The following is a 25633-nucleotide window of genomic DNA, read 5'->3' as shown; positions in this document are numbered from 1 at the left end:
ATAAAGTAATTTCTCCAATAATGTCATTCATACAGACGTGACGTTGCAACTTGTGGGGGTTGTCTTGAGGTGTCCTCCTTGTCATTGAGATCTCTCTGATACCAGCTGGCCTCTCAAATACACTCACCACAGACTCGCACTCTCAGATGTTCATATTTCAGGGCAGAATTGGTTGCAGATAATGGGTTTTAGATTATGGGATGCAGAACAGAGCACGTTTCCTATCATATTCTCATGCATTCATGAAACTCATAGCGAGGCCGGAACTGCGGTCATCGAAGGTGCATGACGGTGAGTATGGTTTAGACCATTTTTAATAGACCTAGCGTTCTAATCACACACTTTATAAATGATTCAACTCAACTACCGATGAAGTATTATATTTTTAATGTTTCAGTTACCCGGACTGCATCTAAATGGAGATGTTTGTTTGTTCATTGACCCTCAACCCCCCTCCTAACCTCAGTGTTAAACTCTCTACATGATTAGCATATTGTCATATAAGACACAAAGGTACACTAAGGTTATGGATGTTGTTATATTATTATTCCCGCCAGGTGTACTGAATATAGACATTCCCATAGAAACAATCCTTTTTGGGCTTCCATTTTGAATTATGTGAGTGATAAATATCCTATACTATTGAAGAGCGATAACATGTATCCATGGTAACCTTTCATAATTTTTTTTTAGTTGGCTCACTATGCCCAAGAAACGACACTAACAATACTGGGCGAGTGGCAAAATGGCCCCACGATATTGACAAGATCCGCTACCACTTATCACATGATTACTATAAACCCATCTATACCGGCTAACCGCGGCTCTATAGTCTGTGTTGCTTTAATGCTCATAGACAAGCTCGTTAACTCTGCCGGTAAATTAAGCCAATCGCCCCCGATGTGTATCTGCTTGGAGGCTACAAATGCGGAACTAGTCAAGTAGAACGGATAATACCTTGTGAAGATCAATTATTTATTCTTTCAATTGCACTAGCTCAAGCACCGTGTCAAATTTCCAGTGTCATTTGCATATCTCTTTTACCTGTTTAGGTATGACATCATAATTATCATAATTGGGTTTTCGGCGTTGCTGGGGAAGCGTAAACAAATTACAGCTTGACCACCTTTTGTTAAGTTTATCCCTACACTAATAGTAAAGTGCCGCCGATTATTTTCATTTTGCTATTGGTAATACAAATCATTAATTCAATGCATGAAAAATTCCGAAACTTTAATGTGAGTTTTCTTTGTATACATTGACCTTGAATGTTAAATGTGAACATGAACGTCTGTGTGTACTTCTGCTAATCAACAAAATACTGTTTTAATGTGTAAATTATATAAAGACACTCGGTCAAATTTGATAAGCCGTTAGTGGTATTGCATAGACCGCTTGAAATGGCCACCATGATCTTTTTTAAGTCGTGCGCAGCGCGTACGCGCCGTGTGCACTTTCCATTGTTTTATATCAGATATGGTGACCATTGACGTCATTTTCAAGCAGTCTTTTATGCAGTGGACAAATTATTAGAAAAATGACAAACGAAATAGATATGTGGATCTGTTTAACATGATTTACAAGACTGGTATAATATTACTTCAGTCCATCGTGTTGTTCAGAAGAAAAACATTCAATAAACTAACAAGTCAAAAATTAAAATAAGTGGTAATTCCTCCCTATATAAAGCATCGGGAAAACTACTCTATTTTGTTATTTAAACCTATATTGCCTAATATCTTCTGCCATAATATAGACTTGTCTAAGACAAAGCAGTACACAAGGAAGGAAAACATACAACAGAAACGACATCACTATATTTTCAAAATGCTCCTTTAGATGTCGCCACTTTCCTGTTTATAAATAATTTACACCATCTCGTTATTCAGTATAATTATACTGAACATTAATGTATACTCGTAAGATATGCTTAATTGACATCACTTGAGGGATTGTAAGTGACGCCTTATAGCTTAACTATAACCTTGAGTATACATTCTAAACGCTAATCAACCATCCACAGTTTAGTTCAGCTATAATGATTCATACAACCGAAAACATCACCAACGTGTAAAACCAAGCCATACAACTCCATTTTGATTGGTTGGTGTTACCATTATGAATATTCATGAGCGTATTTTGATGCAAATGAGGATGTACTTGATCTTGTTCCACTGATAGGCGTTTGCGACAAATTGACTTCATTTTACAAATAGTGCCACCTGACTCAAGGGGTTGCAAACCTGAACAACTTGCAAAGAGCATTGTGTTAGGAGGTAATTAAAGCCGCTCTTGTTTGGAGTGTTCCACAGCATCTCATAGAAACAGGTAGGATTTTTTTCATTTAGTTGCCTTAAAGTTACGATTAGCCATTATAGAAATATCCTTTGTATATGGTATGGTCAAAATAACCCTATAAAGTACAGAGTTGGTTGCGATATCAAGAGAATTTGCAATATCAAGAGTCTTTAATAAACCACATTAATTGCAGTAATGTGGGGCAATTGTGTTTGCTTATACTATAATAGTATAGAATTGCGATTCTCAAAATGCAGAATGTGATGGTATTCAAAGAATGTCTTTAATATCAAATTAAAATGACGCTTAATATTCACAATCTTTTGAGCTAATATTTTTGTTAAGTATCGTTCAAGTGTACAAACCATCCCCAGGTAATGTGTTTACTGTTTTGATATTTGATCCTGTTTTTGATGGTAAGCCAGTGGAGTTCTTTAATGAATGGCGTAGCATGATCTCGCTTGGTAGCACAGAAGATGATGGAGCAGCCCAATTTTGTATTTTTTGAAGGCGTAGTAATATGTCAGATGCGTGGGATCCAAATAACACTGCGTTTGCATAGTCTAATCTAGAAAGGACTAACGATCGGACGATCTGGGCCCAATTTCATAGAGCTGCTAAAAGAGCTGCTAAACACAAACAAATTTCTTACCATGAAATTTCTTCCTTGATAAAAACAGGATTACCAACCAAATTTCCATGTGATTTTGAGGATAAGCAAACAACAGCCGAATACAAGTAAACATTCTAGGGGATAACCTTCCTTTGTTTGTCGGATATGAATGCATGCTCAAATGTTGTGGCACTATAATTTGATGATACAGTTTGCAGTTTCAAGGCATATCTAAAAATGACTCCTAAGCCACCATAATTACTTGTGGCTCTTGATATGTTGAGGAAGGAATATCCTGGAGGTGTTAATTCGCCCATTGTAACCTCATCATTATTACCAAAAAATGTCTCAGTAATAAATACAGCATCCAAGTCATGCTCCAATGTGTACTCTAAACATGTGGTAGTTTTATTCCGGATGGATCTGGCATTCCAGTGGCAGATATTAATGAATGTTTCATACGGTATATGAGGTAAGGTAAGGCATGGGTTAGGTAAGGTTCATTTTATTTGCAACCACACACTGTTGGATTCATTATAAAAATACTAAAACTACAAAATACATAACAGAAACTTACAAGAGGAAGGTACAAAAAGTAAACGTTAAATATCAAAGAATGGCCAAGAATATCACAGAGTCGGAGTTATGACGGGGGGAGGGGCGTGAGATCTGTAACTATTTTGGCAAGTAACTATTTTGATACAACAATAGACCTGTGCAGATCAGTGCAGACAATGACCATTCCTATCAATGGAAAACAAAACATTCACATGCTGAAATGGCGCTCTATAATCTTTGCTATTACTCAAGAAGACAAACAGTTACCCCCGTGTGAACAGGAAGTTTTTAGGTGGCAGCAGTTGAAATATTTTACCAATCAGAAACACCAACACACGTAAGATTTGAGAAAATCAGAGCGTGATCATTACATAACCGCTGCGCCTATCTAACATAAGTAAATAGGATTTGAAACTTTGAAATGGCGCTCTATAATCTTTGCTATTACTCAAGAAGACAAACAGTTACCCCCGTGTGAACAGGAAGTTTTTAGGTGGCAGCAGTTGAAATATTTTACCAATCAGAAACACCAACACACGTAAGATTTGAGAAAATCAGAGCGTGATCATTACATAACCGCTGCGCCTATCTAACATAAGTAAATAGGATTTGAAACTTTGCATGGTGGAGATAAGATATAGAAGAGTTTGCGGTAACACCATGTAATAACAATCTCTAAATGAGTTGGGGTGGTTCTGAAAAGAACCGTTGGGCAATCTCTAAATGAGTTGGGGTGGTTCTGAAAAGAACCGTTCGGTTTACCCAACGGTTCTTTTCAGAACCACCCCAACTCATTTAGAGATTGTTATTACATGGTGTTACCGCAAACTCTTCTATATAACATAAGTAAGTTCATTATACGTTTTCTGCAATGTTAAAATCCGTGATATCTTTAACAGTATTTTTCTCTGCCTGGTTAAATAGCATTTTTTTAATTGATTACTCCTTAAAAAATTACTTTGTACTGTTTTCAAGAAGTATGGAAATAAATGTAACTGCTACTCTCATACTGTGGAGAATATGCTAGCGAATGTGCTTACGACTACAATCGCTCAAACTTCGCAACATTTGCCGTGGCTTCGTAAGCGTTGGTAACAAATTCGGTACGTTCACACGTCATTCTCCACCTTCTTACGAAGATCGGTCAAATTATGTTGCTCTCATATTCGGCGAATATGCCAGCGAATATGCTAACGAAAGGAATTCGGACAATCGCTCAAACTTTGCAACATTTGCCGTGTCTTCGTAGGCGTTGGTAGCAAACTCGGAACGTTCACAAATTGTTTCCATCTTACGAAGATCGGTCAATTAGAAACCGCTTTCTAAATTTTAGCGAATGTTGCGAAGACGGTAATTCGCCGTCGATTTTCGTAAGCATTGGTAACGTTGGTAAAGCGTGCGTAAGTTAAAGGTGTCATGACACTTCGTACCTTTGCCACTTTGTACCCTGGACACTTCGTACCTTTTCAATGTACGAAGTGACTTTGGACGGATGTCGGACACTGCTCTACGGCGAATATGAGCGATTGTCAAATATTTCCTTAGTATGGAGTCTGCTCCAAACAATATCAGTAAACTCTTTGTTTTAGTTGAAAACCTGTCTCTGCTTATAACATCATTGTTTTATTTGATAATCAATTAAGTTGTGCTAAGCTAACAGCTTTATGAAATCGAATTAGGGTCAGAGTTGACATGGGTACGAGTTGACCCGTTTCGATGAAATCGAACCCAATGCTGTTAACCCATTGCGGTCTTAATACCATGTTGTAGTAAAATTCGAAGTGATGTACTGCGGTAGACCTGGACAACACTTTGTGATCTCGGGTCTTTATATTTATTCTTCAATGTTAAAAATGCTCGAAATAGTATCATGTTTTGGAAAAGGGGACAGAGAAATATGCATTGATCATCATTTTGGAAAGAAAATGGACTAATACACTATTTTTTACCGGCATGGATAAATAATAGGCCTACCAAGTAAGTCTTTCAAGCTTCAGAATCCTCATTGTTAAAATGATGTAAAATGACTGGCATGAGAAACTGCCATGTAGTGCATGTATCGATTACAGCATTACACCATGTTCACTTCTATATACAGGATTCGTCATAAAAACAGTTTTTGGAAACTATTGTATACCTCGATATAACAACACAGCCCAATTCTCGACACCACATTTTACGAACAATGCAAGGTCAACGAAGTAACGTTAAAATAGGTCACTCTATTCACTGGGTGATTGTACAACCATAGTTGTCACTTTATAACTCAAATACATAGCATTGAACAGGTGTCTTATAAAGAAAGCAGGACAATGGTTTTTGTTTATTCGTCTGAGCATTTTAATTTAAATGGATTGTATAACACCCTTGCCATGGATAAACATGTCAGCAGGATCTATACCAATCAACTTTTCTTTTACTTGCAAGAACTGTAAAAAGGCCTACCGTTAGAAAAACCTTATCAAATGAAACTATTATCGATCATGTATTCTTTGGTCGCTTCTCACCTTAGCAATGCTAATTCACTATTGTACGGAGTTACTGAACACCCCAGCTCAACAAACTACAACTTGTAGGCTCCAAAATGCTGCCGCTCGTGTTTTAACGAAATCTTAAAACATGATCATTACACTTATTGTAGTAACTTCACTTCACATTTGACGACGAATTCAAATCAAAATATACCAATTGCATTTAAATCTCAAATCGGCTAAACTTCTTTTCATTGCAAAACTTCTTGTCACGCACTCTTCGTTCTTTTGCTAAGACCCTTTAATTATTCCTCCAGAACTTCTCCTTCGTGTTGCGATCGTGCACTTTCCGCTTTGGAACACTTTATCTGATACCATTAGATGATGTAGTTATTTGTTTACAAACTTGCTGAAAACTCATTTATTTAATATCACGTATTTTTTGTGTATATTTATCTTTTGTTGCTTATGATTTGTTTTTGTTCTGCGCCTCGGGAGGGTAATGTACTAGATAGATGGCGCATTATAAATGCATGATTATTATTAGGTCACAAGCTCACTTCACCTCAAAGTCTGTAATCCCTTTCTTAAAAAATACTTTAAAAAACACCGGAATGTTACTAATCGTATCATTATTTTTTACAACCTTTAAAATAATTACTTTGCCTAATAAAATACAAAAAATACCAGTTGATCGTCCCCTCCCTCATCCTTTTTTTGATGCCACAACCTTTTTATTATTATTTCTTATTTTACACTATTTTCTTCTTCAACAACACAGTTGTTTTAGTGTAGGCCTACATGTTTCTCTCATAAAATTACTTTAAGAACTTGTAACTAAAAGTAAGCGGTGAACTTAAACTGAAGAATTGGTGGCCAGTTATAATTAGAATACTTGGCGGACATCTTTGAAAGAAGAATTAAAACAAAAAAATTCCCCCATCCTCCCATTTTTAGAAAAGCCGGACGATCAACTGGTGTTTTTTGCACTTGGCCTTATAGATGATAAAACTTTAAATCAAGCCTCTCTTATTGGGGCATAACGTTATTGTGTGAAGCACTCATATTACGAAATGTTAATATTCTAAATACAATTGAGAAACTGTCCATTTCTAAACGTCAAAACGGAAACAGTCGATGTTAAAAATGACAGCACCTATACTCACCGGTAAGTCTTTTTGACATAATTAATGGGCAACACTCACAATGAATGGAGTTGTATTGTAAGTCTCGTTAATACCAATAATTGATCAGTTAATTTATGACGACCTTGATGGACTGGAACAATTAAATTTTCATCTCATTGTCATCTTGACTTTGTCATGTAAAGGTGACTCGAGTTGACGCATTGAGTGACTGTACTATAATAATATAGTCAATTTATATATTTATTTTTTCAAAATGGATGACTCCGACATGATAATGACGATGCGGATAAAACAGGTGGTTACAGATGACTGTACAAAAATGGCGGATTACTCCCAGTATTATAGTACGATGTGCTGTAGTTTAGAAGAACAATAGGGCAATGTTATTGATGATATGCCTTTTTGGTTTAAATTATATGGGGAAACAACTAAAGACTTCTCAACGTACTCGTGATAAATAATTGAGCAAGTATCAGTAATAAATTGAACGGCAAAATAAAGAGCAATTGATGTTTGTAAACATAGCAAACAGGGGTTTAAAAAATGTCAACTTTGCAACAACAATATATTTTCTTCATTTGAGTTTCCCTTTAAAGCCATTGGAAACTTTCTGAACAGAACAAACATTAAAAGTACACTGTTTTACAAATAACTTACGTGGTTTACAGAAGGTAATGGTGAAAGACTTCCCTTGAAATATTATTAAAACAGTTATCAATTCTCGATATCGAGAATATACATGTTATTTTATGGAGATTGCACTGTCTAACTTGTAAATTTTCGATATGATGAAAGGGGCACATCTCAAAACTTGTACAGCTTTTACTTTAATAATTATTTTTGGATTTATGTGGAAAACATGACGCAAAATGTTAACTTTCCTATATGACCAGTGCAGTATCTTGCCTGCCAGAACAGCCAACGAATTTATAAGGTCACACTTACTGTAAACAAAGGTAACATGGTCTATTGACGTTCACTGCCGTACAGCTGTACTTGCCGTGTTCACATTTTGCATGAACTAGCAATTTAAGACGAAAATAAACTAATATGATCTAGCAATTTAAAGGAACACGTTGCCTTGGATCGGTCGAGTTGGTCCTTGAAAAGCGTTCTGTAACCGTTTGTTATAAAATTTGTGGTTAGAAAGATGTTGTAAAAGTAGAACACAATGATCTACACAAATATGCCTCGAAATTGCGTAGTTTTCTTTTTACCTCGTCGACTAACACTGTCGGCCATTTATGGGAGTCAAATTTACGTCGTGTTAGTTCGAAACGTATACAATGAAACCGTAAAATGTTGAGTGATACTTGTGTTGATAATTATATTCACTTTTAAAACATCTTTCTAACCATATGCATTTCATAACAAACGGTTACAAACGCTTTTTATAGACCAACTCGTCCGATCCAAGGCAACGTGTTCCTTTAAGACGAGAATTATAACAATATAAAGACCCGGCAAATAACTGCAGCTTTAAAATCAAAATTTGCATAAACACGACGTGTATGAATTGTGATCTAGATGCCTGGCAAAACATAATCATTTTTTGGTTGTGTTTATTTGGCGAATGATTGTCCAGTAGTTTATTTCCCTGCCTTCCACCTCCAGGACCCCGGTTCGAATCCTACCTCATACCGGAGCCTTGCATATTGATTGGGTTTTTCAGTCCCTAACTGATTGCGTGGGTTTTCCTTATGGGGTTTTCCACCCACATCTAAAACAGCACTAAATATTATTTTATTTCCCATTCATCACAATGTTGACTATTTTGTTTGGTGTTTGATTTAATTAAAGGCAGTGGACACCTGGAAATTACTCAAAATAATTATAAGTATAAAACTTTTCTCGGTGACGAGTAACGGGGAGCTGTTGATGGTATAAAACATTGTGAGAATCGGCTCCCTATGAAGTGCCATAGTTTTCGAGAAAGAAGTAATTTTCCACGTATTTGTTTTCGAGACCTCAGGTTTAGAACTTGAGGTCTCGAAATCAACCATCCAAACGCATACAACTTCGTGTGACAAGGTTTTATTTTTACCATTCATATCTCGCATTTTCGATGACCGATTGGGCTCAAAAGTGTTATGTTATGCATATGTTGAGATACACAAACTGTGAAGGCTAGTCTTTGACAATTACCAATAGTGTCCACTGCCTTCAATGAGACGGTCAAATTTCATAAAAGGGGGCGGAGATAGGACATGTTCTACTCACACTTGTTTATGACTTGGAAACTTTAAAATAAGGAAAAGCTCACTCATCAAATTGTCAAGAAATTTTCTTTTTATAAATAAATGTTTTGCCATGGAAGGGCCGAATAGGCCCGGGGCTGATTTCAGTAGAGTTTAAACTAGTCCTAACTTGGAACTGTAGTCCTACATTATGAGATATTAAAAAACACTTATGGCTAGTCTTAGAGGACGAGCCTAACTCGCGATAAGACTTATAACTCTTTGTGAAACCAACCCCTGGATGTCCGTTCTGTTCCAGTAAGAATGCAATAAAAGAGACGGACTAAAACCAATGGATGGCTGCGCATGTCCAGGTGAATCATACAGTCACGTGGTAAGGAATTAAAACAGCTTGAAAAATAAACATCACAACATTATTAGTATAGAAGATTATCCGAGGTGAAATTTACGCATGGCTGATCAAAAGAAGGACATTACTCTGTTGAGACCATTATTCATATTAATACATTCGATACATTTTCATGATACGATCTGGTAACCTTCAGCTATTTCAAAAACGAAAATACTTTTAGCAATTTTTATGAAGATTTCAAACGGTGTAACCATACCCCAACATTAATTAGTATTAATTAATATCCGTTTAAAACAAAGTGTCCCTGAATGTATATCTTGAAAACAAATTGACACATGTTTTCTTTCTTTCTTTATACTTTTCTGCGTGTTGTTGTTGTTGTTTTTGGTGTGAGATATTATGTGTAGCCTGTTTCGTAACAGAACAATAAACCCTAGTTGTCTGAACATCTCTTGAAGTCATGACGTAAATTATTGAGATATTTGAAAGTAACTTTGTCTCTGCTAAAAAGCTTTTTAATTCCTAAATTGTAATCATATGTTGAGTGATCTAAAGACACAATTGGTCTGAGGGATAGGCAATTACTTTAAGCATCCATGCGTGTACTGTTAGATTAAGATCAGCTAGGATGAGTAGAGCGCGGTAGAAAGTGAAGACCAAACTAACTTCAACGTGATCTCACCTGCAGATACATTCTGTATAAATAACTCCCGAGTTGAAATTGATCCGGATTCTCAGTCACCGGGGACTGTGACTAATTTATGGATATTTTGATATAGATTCCGGGTTATATCTGACCCTGAAATGGGTCAGGCCCGCTGACCCATTGTCAGGCCCCGGTAACATTTGGGTTAATTCTGACCTAGAAGGTTTTAAGAGTGTAGCAGAAATTTAAGGAAAGAGACTTTTTAAGACAATGGTTTTCTTCCTATAGACAAACTTTTGGTATATCAATATTAGCCCTGGCGGCCTTACACTTTCGTATTATACTGCAGTGTATATGTGTACAGAGGAAGAGTCTTATGAAAGTTACTCCAGCCATAGACTTGTGGACAAGTCGTTAGATGTCTGTCGCGACTACCGCTCTCGCGCTGTGCAGACGGGGAGTAGTCGACAGCACAGCTTCGCGCGAGAGAAGTATCTCGCGAGAGCAGTGTATTCGATTGCCGAGACTGATTGATTGATTTATTGAAACTTAAAGGGACACACCGGCCGAATTGGGCTATTTTGGCTACAAAATAGACTAAGATATGACTTCAACGGTCTTCCAGGAATGAAGAAGAACAGTCCTTAAAAAAAATCATCAAATTTAGCCGTTTTTGAGCATTTTAAGACAAAAACGCAGGTCGCGTGATTGTTCTAACCAAAAAGTGGTACAAACAATCACGTGACCTTCCGGGCTAGTTTTACTTTCAGCCGTCTAAAAGTAACTTACTTAACCAAATTTAAATCTTTTTTTTTACAAAATTATTTACGAATAATTGACGAAAAAGATCATGTATTCAAATTATCGCTACAAAATGTAAATAATGGTGAAAAATCTAACGTAAGATTCACATTCAAAGAGTCCGTGTAACGGAAGCTTGTTATGGCCGCTTTGGTTTTTTAAAATCATTTTTCGCTAAATTCGTGACATTTTGATGATTTTTTTTACAGCAACCATCTATAAAAACATTATTCATGATTCTACACCCCTAAATTGCGTAAACGGTGAGCCGGTGTGTCCCTTTAATTGGATAAAAATACAGCAAGAACATGTCAAAATATCTACATACAACAACAGGGGCAGAGACAAAAGATAAACCAATAGAACACAAGATAGAAATACTGTACAGAAAGACAAGCCCAAAAAACTCAATAGAATATTTTCCATGCAGGCACCACGCCTCGATTATCACCGCGACAAACCATTAACGACTTGTTCACAAGTAAAGTTCAGCCACATTTTGTAACTATTTTAGTTTAAAATAAAAATAACCAGTTTTAACCATCATATTCTTCACACATCAGATTGACTTCAACGTGCTGTGCAGGAAGAACCCATAGCTGCCTATAACCATGGATGTAGAAATAACAGACGCCCACCAAGTCTCAGGGATCTCATTGTCCGAGCAGAAGTCCCTCCCATTTATGATAATGTTTAATCCCCCTCGACCACAGGGAACTTTAAATTCACCTGGAAATATAATTTTTTTCTTCAAACATTTGAGTATATGTTTCTGAACAATAAAATAATTGTTTGAGTAATTGTTCTTATATGTTTGAAAAAATTAATAAAGTTGTGTGGGGCTGACTCCGCCTACCCCTTTTGTGACGTCAATGGAGGCAGACTTTGCCTCGATCGAACATCGAACGAACGTACGTGCAAGTACATTCAAGTCCTAGTCGTGAGTTTGTACGTTTCGAAAAAGGGTTTTTTTCTTGCATTTTTCCGGCAATGTCGACCAGGTGTATTGCTGCTGGATGCAGCAAAACAACTACAGATGGGGTCAGTTTGCAAGATGGTTTGGTCCGACGTCTTTTCCAGCGCTGTGTAGCAAACACTTCTAGCCGTCGTGCTTCGAGAATCCGGAACACACTGCACATTGTTACATGAAGAGAAAAGTTCTTGTCTAAAGCATGACGCCATCCCAACAATTTTTCCAGCTAGTGGGGAAGTCGAAGAAGGTACCTGACTGAAAGACGTAACGAACCTAAAGGAGCATTTTGCCTGACTTGAAACAAATCAGGTATTGTTTCAACTTTTAGGGAATATGTTTTAGCTTGCGCCAAGCGTGACTATCTTGTGTTGGCACTGCATGCGATTCATCGCACCTCGATTGACGTCACGAACAGTGCCCTCTCGGGTCGGGCTTATTTTCAAATTTGTAAATAACATGGGAAATAATTTTTTTTTTTAAACCTTAGTTAGTTTTTTATTCATATTCCACTCATCAAAACACATATTTTAGTGACAAAAGCTTTATTTTGACAAAACACTAGTTCCAGGTGACTTTAAGGTTTTCCAACATGACCAAATGCATCGTCTGTAGACAACACATGAGGGAATCGGACTCCCTCACCAGCATTAACGGTGGTACCACAAGGGGTCATGTCACCTGCACCACCACTAATCTCATTTATCTCATATCTTGCAGAGTCTGTGGTGTTCAATATATAGGTGAAACAAGAACTACACTCAAGAGGCGTTTCTATGCCACTCTGGATTAGACGCCTTCGGACCATTCAACCCATGATCTGAACATCCAAGAAGGAAACGGCTAATAAACCTTTTGTTTTGCCGTCTCCCTTTCCCCCACAGATATCCCTCTTTTAGCCCGCGCCTTAATTAATTACTTTTTCCCCCACCTCTTCCCACCCTTGATATTGTCCTTTGTGTTTCCATCTTCTTGTGGTCAAGCCAGAGTCCCCTTCCTTTACCCCCCCCCCTTGTCCCCTATTCATGGTTTACCCCTTGCTTATTTCTATATACTTTCATTCATCATGTATTCATGTTCCACCTACAGTATCATACGGCTTCGTGACGTGGTCATCGTTTGTCCGGGAGAACTCTGTATTATAGACTGATAGGATATTAATTTTATTCAGCGTTCACTCGCTAATACTGTTCCAGTGTTCCTGCGTACAGTTTATATATATATAAATACATAATGTATTTCCACATCACTGCTTATGTTTCACTTAGTTACCTGTTCATGTTTGTTGTGTTCTCATTTAGGGTCGAAACGTCAGACCATTAACTATTTTTTGCATTTATACCATCGGTCCATTTGGTTGGTAAGTTGTTTGCAACAGCAAATTTTATTTTCTCATCTATTTCAGTATAAGGCAAAATAAAGCATGATTGAAAACTTGCACAGCATTTCAAATATTGTTTTATATTTAGAATTATAATTTAAACATCTTGTTGATTACAGACAGCTGTGACGCCATGGGCGCCAAGAAAGGCAAAGATGAAATGCTTATGGCATCGGCACCAGACCAAGAACCGGGCTACGGTAGCATAGATGGGACATCGCGTGAAGATTACGCTCATATGACACGTCATGAGATGCTTCTACACACTAGAAGGCGACTTTTGATTGCTGCAGCATTATGTTTCGTAGTTATGATCGCTGAAATAACAGGTACGCAAATAAATCAATCAATCAAAAACACGACAAAATGGGCAATTGTTCTCGGTAATGTACGCCGGGTCAGAAGTAGGCCTAATGTTTCCATATTAACTCTTATTTCTCACAATTTCAACAGGACTATTATAGCATGCTTGGCTGCAAAATAACAATCCAGCTAATTTTCTTGGTGGTATAATAGATTCACCAATGTGTCTAGATTAGCCTATAGACACATGCACTAATATATTAAAGTAGATTTGGGAAACTTTTGAGAACCATGCATGAACAACAATCAGAGCCCGGGTCTGAAATTATGTGTTCTTTTACGAGCGTATAACACACGGAACCTACAGCTTTACGTCCCATTCGAAGTTAAGGTTATTTTGATGTGTTACCCAGGTTCATACGTGGCACGACCGGGATTCGAACCATACACTTTGCATGCTGGCGATAAAACTTGGCACAACTTCATAGAGCTGCTTAGGCACATACGCTAAGCACAACAAAATTATGCTTACTAAAATAAGGTTACCAGACCTACCATGTCACATTATGTACCATTTTGTGATTGGTATCCTGCTCAGTTCTGCTTGTCAGTGAGTTGTTGAGCAGTATGATCTGCTTAAGAAGCTCTATGGTGGGCTCTGAACTTGAGCCCGGTAAGCTGCTCGTTCACAACACTCCATTTATAAACCATCCGACAATGTTGTTGTTGTTGTTGTTGTTTCCCGAGCAGGAGGTTATATCGCTGGTAGTCTTGCAGTAATGACTGATGCTGCTCATATGATGACGGACTTTGTTTCATTTGTCGTTGCACTTCTTGCTATTTGCTTAGCAAGGAAGAAACCGAGTAAGAAGCTGACTCATGGCTGGTACAGAGCAGGTAAGTCCAATGAAAGTACGTGTGACGTCACTCAACTGTGGATTTGTATGAATCTACACTTCATTTCAACATGTTTTCAGATAGCATGTGTTTTGTTGCAAATCATGTGATCTTTTTAGTTTTGAAAGACAGTTATTTTCAAGTTGAACTAATAGATAATGTCGATTCGTTTTTAACTAAAGTAACTATAGTTCAACTTGAAAATTACTGTCTCTCCAAACTGAAAAGATAACATGATGTGCAACCAGCTAAAAACATGCTATCTTTCAACTTACAAAAACATTTCCCTGTAAAAAACATTCACTTTAGTAAAAACAACGGAGCAAACTGACATTGTACTCGATTATGTTGCAAACAGTATAAAGTAGGCCTATATATTTTGCAAATAAGTTATAAAATGTGACCAAATTATAGATAAACAAATAAGTGTTAACTATTATTGATAAATCAAAATGTTGAAACTATGTGGGAAATAGTTCAAGTCTGTCTGAGAGTAAACTATAAAGTGTAGATGTTACCTCCATGGATGAAGGACGATCTCTCGAATATCATTGAGTGTGTGGGCTTGAACTTAAAGTACTGGGTGTCTTTCCTCTACAATTCACCATTTCATATTATGTTTGCCTCTTAAAGTACTGGGTGTCTTTCCTCTACAATGCACCATTTCATATTATGTTTGTCTCTTAAAGTACTGGGTCTTTCCTCTACAATGCACCATTTCATATTATGTTTGTCTCTTGAACTACTGGGTGTCTTTCCTCTACAATTCACCATTTCATATTATGTTTGTCTCTTAAAGTACTGGGTGTCTTTCCTCTACAATGCACCATTTCATGTTATGTTTGCCTCTTAAAGTACTGGATGTCTTTCCTCTATACAATGCACCATTTCATATTATGTTTGTCTCTTAAAGTACTGGGTGTCTTTCCTCTACAATGCACCATTTCATATTATGTTTGTCTCTTAAAGTACTGGGTGTCTTTCCTCTACAACGCACCATTTCATATCATGTTTGCCTCTTAAAGTACTGGGTGTCTTTCCTCTACAATTCACCATTTCATATTATGTTTGCCTCTTAAAGTACTGGGTGTCTTTCCTCTACAATTCACCATTTCATATTATGTTTGCCTCTTAAAGTACTGGGTGTCTTTCCTCTACAATGCACCATTTCATATTATAATTGTCTCTTGAACTACTGGGTGTCTTTCCTCTACAATTCACCATTTCATATTATGTTTGTCTCTTAAAGTACTGGGTGTCTTTCCTCTACAATGCACCATTTCATATTATGTTTGTCTCTTAAAGTACTGGGTGTCTTTCCTCTACAACGCACCATTTCATATTATGTTTGTCTCTTAAAGTACTGGGTGTCTTTTCTCTACAACGCACCATTTCATATTATGTTTGTCTCTTAAAGTACTGGGTGTCTTTCCTCTACAATTCACCATTTCATATTATGTTTGTCTCTTTAACTACTGGGTGTCTTTCCTCTACAACGCACCATTTCATATTATGTTTGTCTCTTTAACTACTGGGTGTCTTTCCTCTACAACGCACCATTTCATATTATGTTTGTCTCTTAAAGTACTGGGTGTCTTTCCTCTACAATTCACCATTTCATATTATGTTTGTCTCTTTACTTACTGGGTGTCTTTCCTCTACAACGCACCATTTCATATTATGTTTGTCTCTTTAACTACTGGGTGTCTTTCCTCTACAACGCACCATTTCATATTATGTTTGTCTCTTAAAGTACTGGGTGTCTTTCCTCTACAATGCACCATTTCATATTATGTTTGTCTCTTGAACTACTGGGTGTCTTTCCTCTACAATTCACCATTTCATATTATGTTTGTCTCTTAAAGGAACACGTTGCCTTGGATCGGTCGAGTTGGTCTTTGAAAAGCGTTTGTAACCGTTTTTTATAAAATGCATATGGGTAGAAAGATGTTGTAAAAGTAGAATACAATGATCCACACAAACATGCCTCGAAATTGCGTGGTTTTCCTTTTACCTCGTCGACTAACACGTCGGCCATTTATGGGGGTCAAAATTTTGACTCCCATAAATGGCCGACCATGTTAGTTCGCACAGTAGAAGGAAAACCACGCAATTTCGAGGCAAACTTGTGTGGATCATTGTATTCTACTTTTAAAACATCTTTCCAACCATATGCATTTTATAAAAAACGGTTACAAACGCTTTTGTTTTGACCAACTCGTCCGATCCAAGGCAACGTGTTCCTTTAAAGTACTGGGTGTCTTTCCTCTACAACGCACCATTTCATATTATGTTTGTCTCTTGAACTACTGGGTGTCTTTCCTCTACAATTCACCATTTCATATTATGTTTGTCTCTTAAAGTACTGGGTGTCTTTCCTCTACAATGCACCATTTCATATTATGTTTGTCTCTTGAACTACTGGGTGTCTTTCCTCTACAATGCACCATTTCATATTATGTTTGTCTCTTAAAGTACTGGGTGTCTTTCCTCTACAATTCACCATTTCATATTATGTTTGCCTCTTAAAGTACTGGGTGTCTTTCCTCTACAATGCACCATTTCATATTATGTTTGTCTCTTAAAGTACTGGGTTTCTTTCCTCTACAACGCACCATTTCATATTATGTTTGTCTCTTAAAGTACTGGGTGTCTTTTCTCTACAATGCACCATTTCATATTATGTTTGCCTCTTAAAGTACTGGGTGTCTTTCCTCTACAATGCACCATTTCATATTATGTTTGTCTCTTAAAGTACTGGTGTCTTTCCTCTACAATGCACCATTTCATATTATGTTTGCCTCACGGTTCAATGATTCCCAAATATAAAACCCTAGACGAATATCGATTGTGAAAAAAACCGTTTCTCAACTTATAAAGATGATTTGTATCCTTGTATCCTTTCTACACATCTCTATACGTAATGAAAAACTTCAACAGTCAAGTTCCCTGATGTGTGAAATACTACAATCATGCAATAGAGACAACGCGTATCATTTATTACACGAAGACTAAGCCATTAATCTAGACAAGTAACAATCAAAATAAGCTAATAACTCAAGGTGAAATACTTTTTTATTACACTCAGAAGTTCAATATACTTTATAATAATAAAATAGCTCAACTGGATTTGGACTCACGAAAGCACTGATGGGTATAATAGGCAAAAATCATCAATTCAATTTTTTTAAAAATACAGAGAATTTGAATTTTAATTTCTTGGCGATATCTTTTCATATATTTTCAACGACTGTTCAATACTAATTATTATTTTGATTTTTGGGGTTGAACAAAGAATTGACTAGAGTGGGATTCGAACCAACGACATCCGGATTAACGTGCCGGAGGTCGTTGGTTCGAATCCCACTCTAGTCAATTCTTTGTTCAACCCCAAAAATCATTTCAAAATTTACCCAGTCAGTTTCCCTTGTGGTTTATGTTGATAATTATTATTTTGTTACAGAAATCATTGGCGCCCTTTTCTCCGTGCTTCTTATATGGGTACTGACGGGTGTACTCATTTTCTTGGGCATCAAACGGTCGATGAGTGAACATCTTGAGATAGATGCCGACATTATGATCATTACAGCATCAATTGCTCTAGGTGTCAACATCATGTAAGTCAACTGTTCATTTCTTATCAAACCTATATTATTGTTTATTTATTCGGCCATCTCACAAAAAACAATAACAATACATGTAATTGCAAATAAGAAAATAGTAATAGGAAAAAAATATAACATAAAATATGTTGAACAGAACTACATGAAGGCATACATGCTTAGTAATGGCAACTAAAGCACTGGACCTTTATGAAGAAGACTGACATAAGGTTTGGATACAACAAGAAAAATGTGAAGAATAGATGAGAGAGTAGGGTAGATTAGGAGAGAATAGAAAGACATGGTGAGGGAGGGAAAAGCAGGGAACTACAATTAGGGACAGAGACAACCCATTTCAAGCTGGCCAGGATTAACAAAAGAGTACTTCCCTAGCAATGCAATCCAAACTTGAGATTGGAACATGATATAAAGAAATAATAGACTAAATAAAACAGATAAATTTATAAAAGAACATATTATTGTAAAAATGTACTATTCAGATGGGCTTTAGATGGCTAAAACATAACGAACAATTTGACGTCCAACAACAATGCTTTATAATAAGAAAGCTAATAGCACACAAAACGTCACTTAATATAACCAGATTATGCTTAAGAAAACTACACATGCTCAGTACCAATGGTTACAAATTTAAGCAATTTATTTATTAAAAGAGCATCTGGCACCGCAAAGCGTATTGTTATGTGGTACACCGAGTTAATTGGCATTTATTACTGAATCGAGATTATCATGTATAAAGTATAACGACAAATAAATCACTTTTATTTCCACAGCTTGGGTTTAGTGCTGCATTTACGTTGTGATGAAAACAATCCCTGCTCCCCTAGTTTACCCGTTATTGGTGCACATGATCATGATCATGAGAATGTTAATCTTCGAGCAGCAACTCTTCACGTCATCGGTGACATCATTCAGAGTCTCAGTATTCTTATTGGAGCAATTGTTATTTATTTCAGGGTAAATAAAACAAGACATTTTAACTGATTTCTTTTTCTCTTTGAAACTAACAATGAGGAAGTTTTGGTAAGCGAGTATGGGGTCGTTCACACGCCGTACTAAAGTTGGTCTAAGTCCACTTAGACCGGTTCGGGTTTAACTTTTGTGCGTGTGAACGCAAATAAAGTTAGACCGGATCGGGTTTAAACCCCAAAACTTAAACCGTCCAGCGAGGCGGTCTAAGTCTAAACCGGTTCGGGTTTATCTTTTAACACTGCGTGTGGACAGAATGACATTCGGTTTTAACTCACAACGGACGACCCATTGTGTGGTTCAATGCACACGCCCAGGACCCGGAGTGCTTGTATACGGTTTCTGTTGCCTCTGATGCTGAAAAGCACCGAGTATTTATATTACTTTCTTGCCGCTTACCGAGTTGGCGAAACCCTCTCGATCACATCGGTGTATGCAGTTTAACACAGGCCCACGCCCATGATTTATTAAATTCTGAAACAAAATTATATTTTCCAAGCTTTTTTTGTTGAGTGTCCTCCAATAAATTGAAACTGTTTTTCATGCGTATACTACGAGCGCAGCGAAGAAGCATATTTTGTAATAGCCTTGCTCAAGGCAGTCGCATTATTCGCTCCGAAAAGACGCAGCTGTAAACCCACCCGCCGTATACCCTGTGCATGGTGTGTGCGATCACACCGAATGACCCACCCGTATACACTGTCACATCGCACGAATACTGTTCACACAAGCCATCGCACTCGTACACCATTAACCGCATGCGGAGGCCGTCAGGCCGACAGCCTTGTCGGATCTGTATCTTCCCGTTTTAATGTGTTGTATTGAAAAAATTCCAATAGTGGACGAAATTGGGGGGGGCTCTAGGATATGCTAGTATGCAGCTCATGAATATTTACATCGTTCGTCAGACCTATCAGACAACACAGGATGTGAGGCAAATGAATTATTCATTTTGACGTCCAATCACGCACTTCCCTTATCACGACCTTTGGACCCTATCATGCGTCCGTGGTGGTGGTGTGTGAGGTAAACATGTCTCGTCTTTCGCGGGCATTATGGTAATGAGCTGACCGTGGGAACTCTTCGCTTATTATAGTAATGAGGTCAGTGGCTTCGACACAGATCCTACAAGGCTGTCGGCCGCGACCTGACGGCCTCCGCATGCGGATAGTGTACGGGGGCATCGTGTCGTGCGATGTTACGCACAGTGAATACGGGTGGGTTTTACGCACAGTGAATACGGGTGGGTTTTTACACAGCGGCGGTCTTTTTTCGGAGTGAATAATTCGACTGCCTTGAGCAAGGCTAATTTTGTAATGCTTCTCACATGTACAGCGCTGCCATCCCATAGTGATCACTCTCTGATATCCCATAGTTATCATCACCGATCCCGTGGATGAGCCTTTCTATTGCCGTCACCGTTACTAGCGTGCTGTACTTTCAATCTAGGAGAATGAACTGCAGTGGGCGCGAGGCTGTGTGTAGGGGAAATTCCCTACGCCAGCAATATCACCACGTTGTTGGGAAGTTGGGAGAATACTGCAAAGTATAGATGTATTTACGTAACTTGCACGTGTGTAGTTGTGTTTATGAACGAATCGGAATAAAAATCGCGGCACCAGCTTTTGAGAGATCGCAACTTCCAATCGATTGAAGTACAAACTAAAAGTATTTATTAAATCGGAAACAGTGGTATAAAACAAAACACAAAAATGAAACGTGTTCTGTTTCATGGAATATGGACAATATTTTGGTGAGTTTTCTCGGCGGTTTGTATCAATATTTTGTTTGTTTAAAAAAATAATTTCGAGTCGTGTTCATGTTTGTTTTAAGTGCCCATATCCTCCTAACGGTAAAACTGTTACCGCGTTCGATTGAGCCATTTGTATCCAATAATTGTGCCCTGTCTGATCATCCAGGGCATGGGGCACTCGGTATCTCGGCATACTCGGTGCGTGAATCTGATGAATAAAACCGGATGTTAGAGCAACGGGGTCGCGTCTACTTTGACCTCTTAAAACCGAAGATAAACCGGATCGGGTTTAACTCTGTGCTGTCTGAACGCAATGGGTTTTTATTTTTACGACCACCCCCCGCTGCTCGTAAAAGTTAGACCGGTTCGGGTCTAAGTTAGTACGCTGTCTGAACATACCCATACGTAAATGTGACGTATAGCTTTCGAATTGACCATATCGATCATGCTCAAGTGCATGGTTCGATAGTCAATCTGCTGTGCTCTATGGTTACTGGTTAGTCTAGTCATGGAGGAGTCTAGTCTATAGTCAAGTCTATAGTCACCATCCGAACTTGCTCAATCATGTTGTTCTTTATTTCTCCATGTTTAAACTTAAACAAACAACCAATCCATCTTCACATTTTAGTGATAAATTCCTAGAACCATTCTTGGGAAACAACGTTTTGCACGAGTAGTTTTTGACTTTACACCAAAAGCGTAAACCATGATTGTGTTAGTATAATTATTATAAAAATGTCCATCAAACCGAACTCGTTCTCACTACGTTCTGAATGTAGTCTTGTTGCAAGACGATAGTAATAATATGCGCGGCGATCGAGGGCGATAGTTGAGTGAGATAGTATGGATCACAACGGCTTGCACCAAGACTACATTTTCCGTAACGTATAATAGTGAAAACGAGTTCGTTGTGAGGTGGGTGGGGGGGGGGGGGGGGTGGGGGGTATGAGTAAGTTTTGTGTATTGTTAATACAGACTTAATTGTGAATTAACAAATTAATGTTGCCTTCATTTACAGCCAGATTTGACCATCATTGATCCAATCTTAACCATAGTATTCAGCGTTCTTGTGTTTCTGACAACATGCAGATTGTTTCGTGACATCATAATGGTTCTTATGGAAGGTAGGTCGCCAGAGGGAGCCATACAGAATGTTTCCAAATTCCACAGAAACAATAGCTGGAAGTCAGATCATAAGCCTTAAACACATACAGTTTCTTTGCAAGCTTATACATCCAATAGTTTTTCACTCAAAGTGCAATGAGATAAGTGGTATATCCAGATTATATATGTTTTGCTCCTGGTACGGGTGGGGTGGAGTGGAGTGCAAGTGTTTGGAGGGAAGGGGGGATTGTGAGCAGGGTTAGGGATCTTGCCCCCCCCCCCCCCCCTCCCCCCCCCCCTCCCCCCTCTGTTGGTGATTCTATTAAAGCGATCGACTTCATTCGTAGTTCTGTCCGCTATCGGCATGGGTTCAGGTTGTGAGGTTAACACAACGTAGCACCGGTCGAAAACACCAATTGTGACAAAACGTCATCAACTGTAACTGGTTGATTAATTTTCTTTCTCTTAATAAATAGCTAAGCCGTCTTCTCTTGATTACTCTGATGTTCGTCGCCAATTGGTCGAAATAGATGGCGTTGAGGGCGTTCATTCATTGCGGATTTGGGCGCTGACAACTGGAGTAAATGTCATGAGTGCACATCTTGTCATTGGTAAAATGTTTTTTATTAATTTAGTCAGTAATTAACAAAAGAATGTGTACTGATTTGTGATAACTGCCGTTTGTTCTTTTATGTTACAAACATTTGTTTGTTGGATGGGAAGCCACAAGCTAGGTCGACTTGGCATTCATACTACAATAGTTTTTAAAATAAGTCTTTTGAAGGGAAGAAAACAAAATGAGTGCTGATTGCTGACAATAATGTAGTGCAGTGTAGGTTTTCACTAATTGAACAGGTGACAAGCTATTCGGCTACCGCCAATAAAGGGGCTATCGGAACTACCTTCAGTTGTTAACTACCGGACAATCTCGGTGGTCTAGTTGGTAGGCACTGCAACGGTCGAGGTTCGAATCCCACCCGAGTGCAATGTGATTTGTTTTCACAGAAGTCGACAAAGGAGGACCACACATCGGTGTATAAAGATTAAAACCAACAGTTCTGTTCGTTTTCTCTTGCAGATCACGCATTTATAATGTTTGAAGGTTAAATAATTTGTTTTTCTTGTGTTACTGTTTCAGCCACTCTTTACGACGGGGCACCAGTTAACGCACGTGGGATATTGAAAGAAGCGCGTCACATCATTGAGACAACGTTCGGAGTGCTCAACTCAACCATTCAAATAGAGTACAGTGATGACGGAATGGCATTTGTATGCGCCAGAACACCAAACCCATCAGACTAAACAGAGACAGTGCCCTCAAGAGAATCTTGCTTGGCTTTTATTAAATAACCAGCATCATGTTACTTTGTAATTTTAGTCTTTCTCCATTAATAAAAAGGGAATATGAGAAGAAGAAAAAACTTTAAATCGTTGTTCCAAATTAACAAAATGCTACATGAATAAAAGTATTTCCTTAAATTTTTAAAAAGTTAAACCATATTTAATTATTTACCTTCTTCTTCGAGACCCTCATCTCACTCGATAAATGTTAAGATTGAAATTCTGAAAAAGTGTTAGGCCTGCACAAAAGTTTATAACGAACCATCGCGACGGTTCGTTATAAACTTGTTTTGAGTAATTACCAAACGTGTACCTTCGCTTTGTACGACGCGTCGTACAAAGCGAAGGTACACGTTTGGTAATTACTCAAAACAATTATTAACTTAGAAACTGACTTTGTAACGAGCATTGAAGAGCTATAGCTAGAAGTCTTTTATTCCTATTTGAAGGCACACAAATTTTGACAATAACCAAACGTGTACCTTCCCTTTAAAACAAAAATCTGCACGATGCCTCAATACTCTTTCGACTTACTACACGCAACTTTTAAGTTAAAAGAGTGTTTTAAATTCCCCGAGCTTCACATATCTTGAAGCTTAAATGTGTAGCTGCATGAAACACATAGGTCCTTTATCAAAAGATGTTAGTGCTCAAAAGTGAATGCTGTAAACGGATTTGTTCCCGTTTAAACTTTTCTTGTCTGTTGATTCTCTTGAAAGCTGGGAGGCCTATGGCTGAAAATTCTCATTAGGAGCTGGTCCAACCATAATGAAGTACCATTAATAGACCCGTTGTGTGTATATATATAGGTCACAAGACCCCCCCCCCTCCCCCAATTGAGGGCCGAGAGTTGGTGCCTCCCGTCCATTGTTTGACTCGATTGCGTCATACACGCAAGGGGCCATTGTCCGTCATTTCTGAAACGTGCATGCGTGAAGGCTAGAGGGAGGTTTAGCTGTACGCTACGCGATCAAGTACGTGAACGTCTAGGTGACGTCACCACTTTGGGCTTATTTCATGTTCGCGTAATACGATGTCTGTACGTATGTACCATGACGTGGGACCCTGTAACTTCACGTATGCTAAAAGCAATTTTCTGACGTCCACGTCACTTTTCGCTCTGCGCGTACATGCGTATAGTGTTCCGTTGTTTTTCATCAAAGATGGCGGTCATGACGTCATATGCAATACATTTATTGGGAAGATATGGACTACACTGTATGTTAATGCCAAAACTGGTGATCAGATACTTTGTTAAATCTCATTCTATTTTGTTTAGTGTTGGATGATTGTTGGGTGTGTTTGTTTTTAATTGTGTGTTTAACCTGTTTAACATTTTAGCTACTTTTAATTATTGAACATGTGCAATTCAACACATCAGTTGTCAAATTATACTGTACATTCCTTTTTTAATGTTTTTTTTTTAATGAAATAAACCAATAAACATGGCTGTGCTTGGCGTTTGGAAGGCTGGATAAATGGTCTGGCAAGGCCTATTTCAGGGGGTGTGCCAACGAAACATTGAAATACGAGACAAGACCATTGACTTAGTAATGGTTAAACATTTAGAAGTATCAAAGCACGAATATCATGTTTTTGTTAATGTTTGTTAAAGTTGTTTTTGTTCTAGGTTTCTGTGAAGCGCTTTGATAATGTTAAAGGCGCGTATACATACGCATTAATGGTTCCATTCCACTGACAGTAGCTTGACTTCTTGAGTACATAAAGTTTTGTATAAAAAACATTGATATGTATCGAAGTATTTTCTTGTTTCTGCTGTAAAATGAGGCCAGTGCCCCCCCCCCAACCCGTAAGCCAAACTGTGTATTATCTTCAGCTGATAGCAACCTCTGTTGGACCGACCTCTTTTAAGCACATGTTAATTTCCCATAATGGAGGACAGCATCTCCGGGAGACAGATTTCCCTATGATGTGTGTGCCCCCACCCCCTCCCCCTGCCCCACCCGAATCGGTTATGTATCAGAGCCGCATGCACACTGGTACAGCGGCATCTTTAGAACCAACCTGCCTTAATTTCGCATGAGGGACAGATTCTCTAGCGGTCATAATTCCCTATAGAACACCCCGGCACGATGCAATAACGTCATCACGACGAATTGTTCAGAGGTAAATTAATAGAAAAGTTAGAAACATTGTGCCATGAATAACCTTCATAAGCTCAAGCTGTGAGGGCGCCCTACCCATAA

At 38.1% G+C, this 25633-nt stretch overlaps 1 protein-coding gene across 3 annotated transcripts; it reads left to right on the top strand.

Annotated features, from left to right (window-relative positions):
- Positions 1–25143, top strand: LOC139949705 (proton-coupled zinc antiporter SLC30A2-like). Of its 3 annotated transcripts, XM_071948194.1 has the most exons (9): positions 3–291; positions 2182–2328; positions 13556–13765; positions 14490–14636; positions 18100–18253; positions 19033–19216; positions 22000–22105; positions 22562–22696; positions 23224–25143. In XM_071948194.1, exons 3-9 carry the CDS (start codon positions 13570–13572, stop codon positions 23385–23387), a joined length of 1086 nt encoding a protein of 361 aa, XP_071804295.1. In that variant the 5' UTR covers positions 3–291; positions 2182–2328; positions 13556–13569; the 3' UTR covers positions 23388–25143. The 3 variants fall into 3 exon arrangements, with proteins under 3 accessions (XP_071804294.1, XP_071804295.1, XP_071804296.1); XM_071948193.1 differs by lacking the exon at positions 2182–2328 and having other exon boundaries at positions 1–291; XM_071948195.1 differs by lacking the exons at positions 3–291; positions 2182–2328 and adding an exon at positions 9640–9659.
- The last annotated feature ends 490 nt before the right edge of the window (positions 25144–25633 follow it).

Source organism: Asterias amurensis, chromosome 17 (assembly GCF_032118995.1).
Source record: "Asterias amurensis chromosome 17, ASM3211899v1".
Classification (NCBI taxonomy): domain Eukaryota; kingdom Metazoa; phylum Echinodermata; class Asteroidea; order Forcipulatida; family Asteriidae; genus Asterias; species Asterias amurensis.
This window is presented reverse-complemented; position numbering and strand designations above follow the sequence as displayed.

Coding starts and splice junctions, on each gene's coding strand:
- LOC139949705 (XM_071948193.1), top strand. CDS start 201: ATGCAGAACAGAGCACGTTTCCTATCATATTCTCATGCATTCATGAAA. Junction 292..13,555: donor GTCATCGAAGGTGCATGACG/GTGAGTATGGTT, acceptor TGTTGATTACAG/ACAGCTGTGACGCCATGGGC. Junction 22,697..23,223: donor GAGTGCACATCTTGTCATTG/GTAAAATGTTTT, acceptor TTACTGTTTCAG/CCACTCTTTACGACGGGGCA.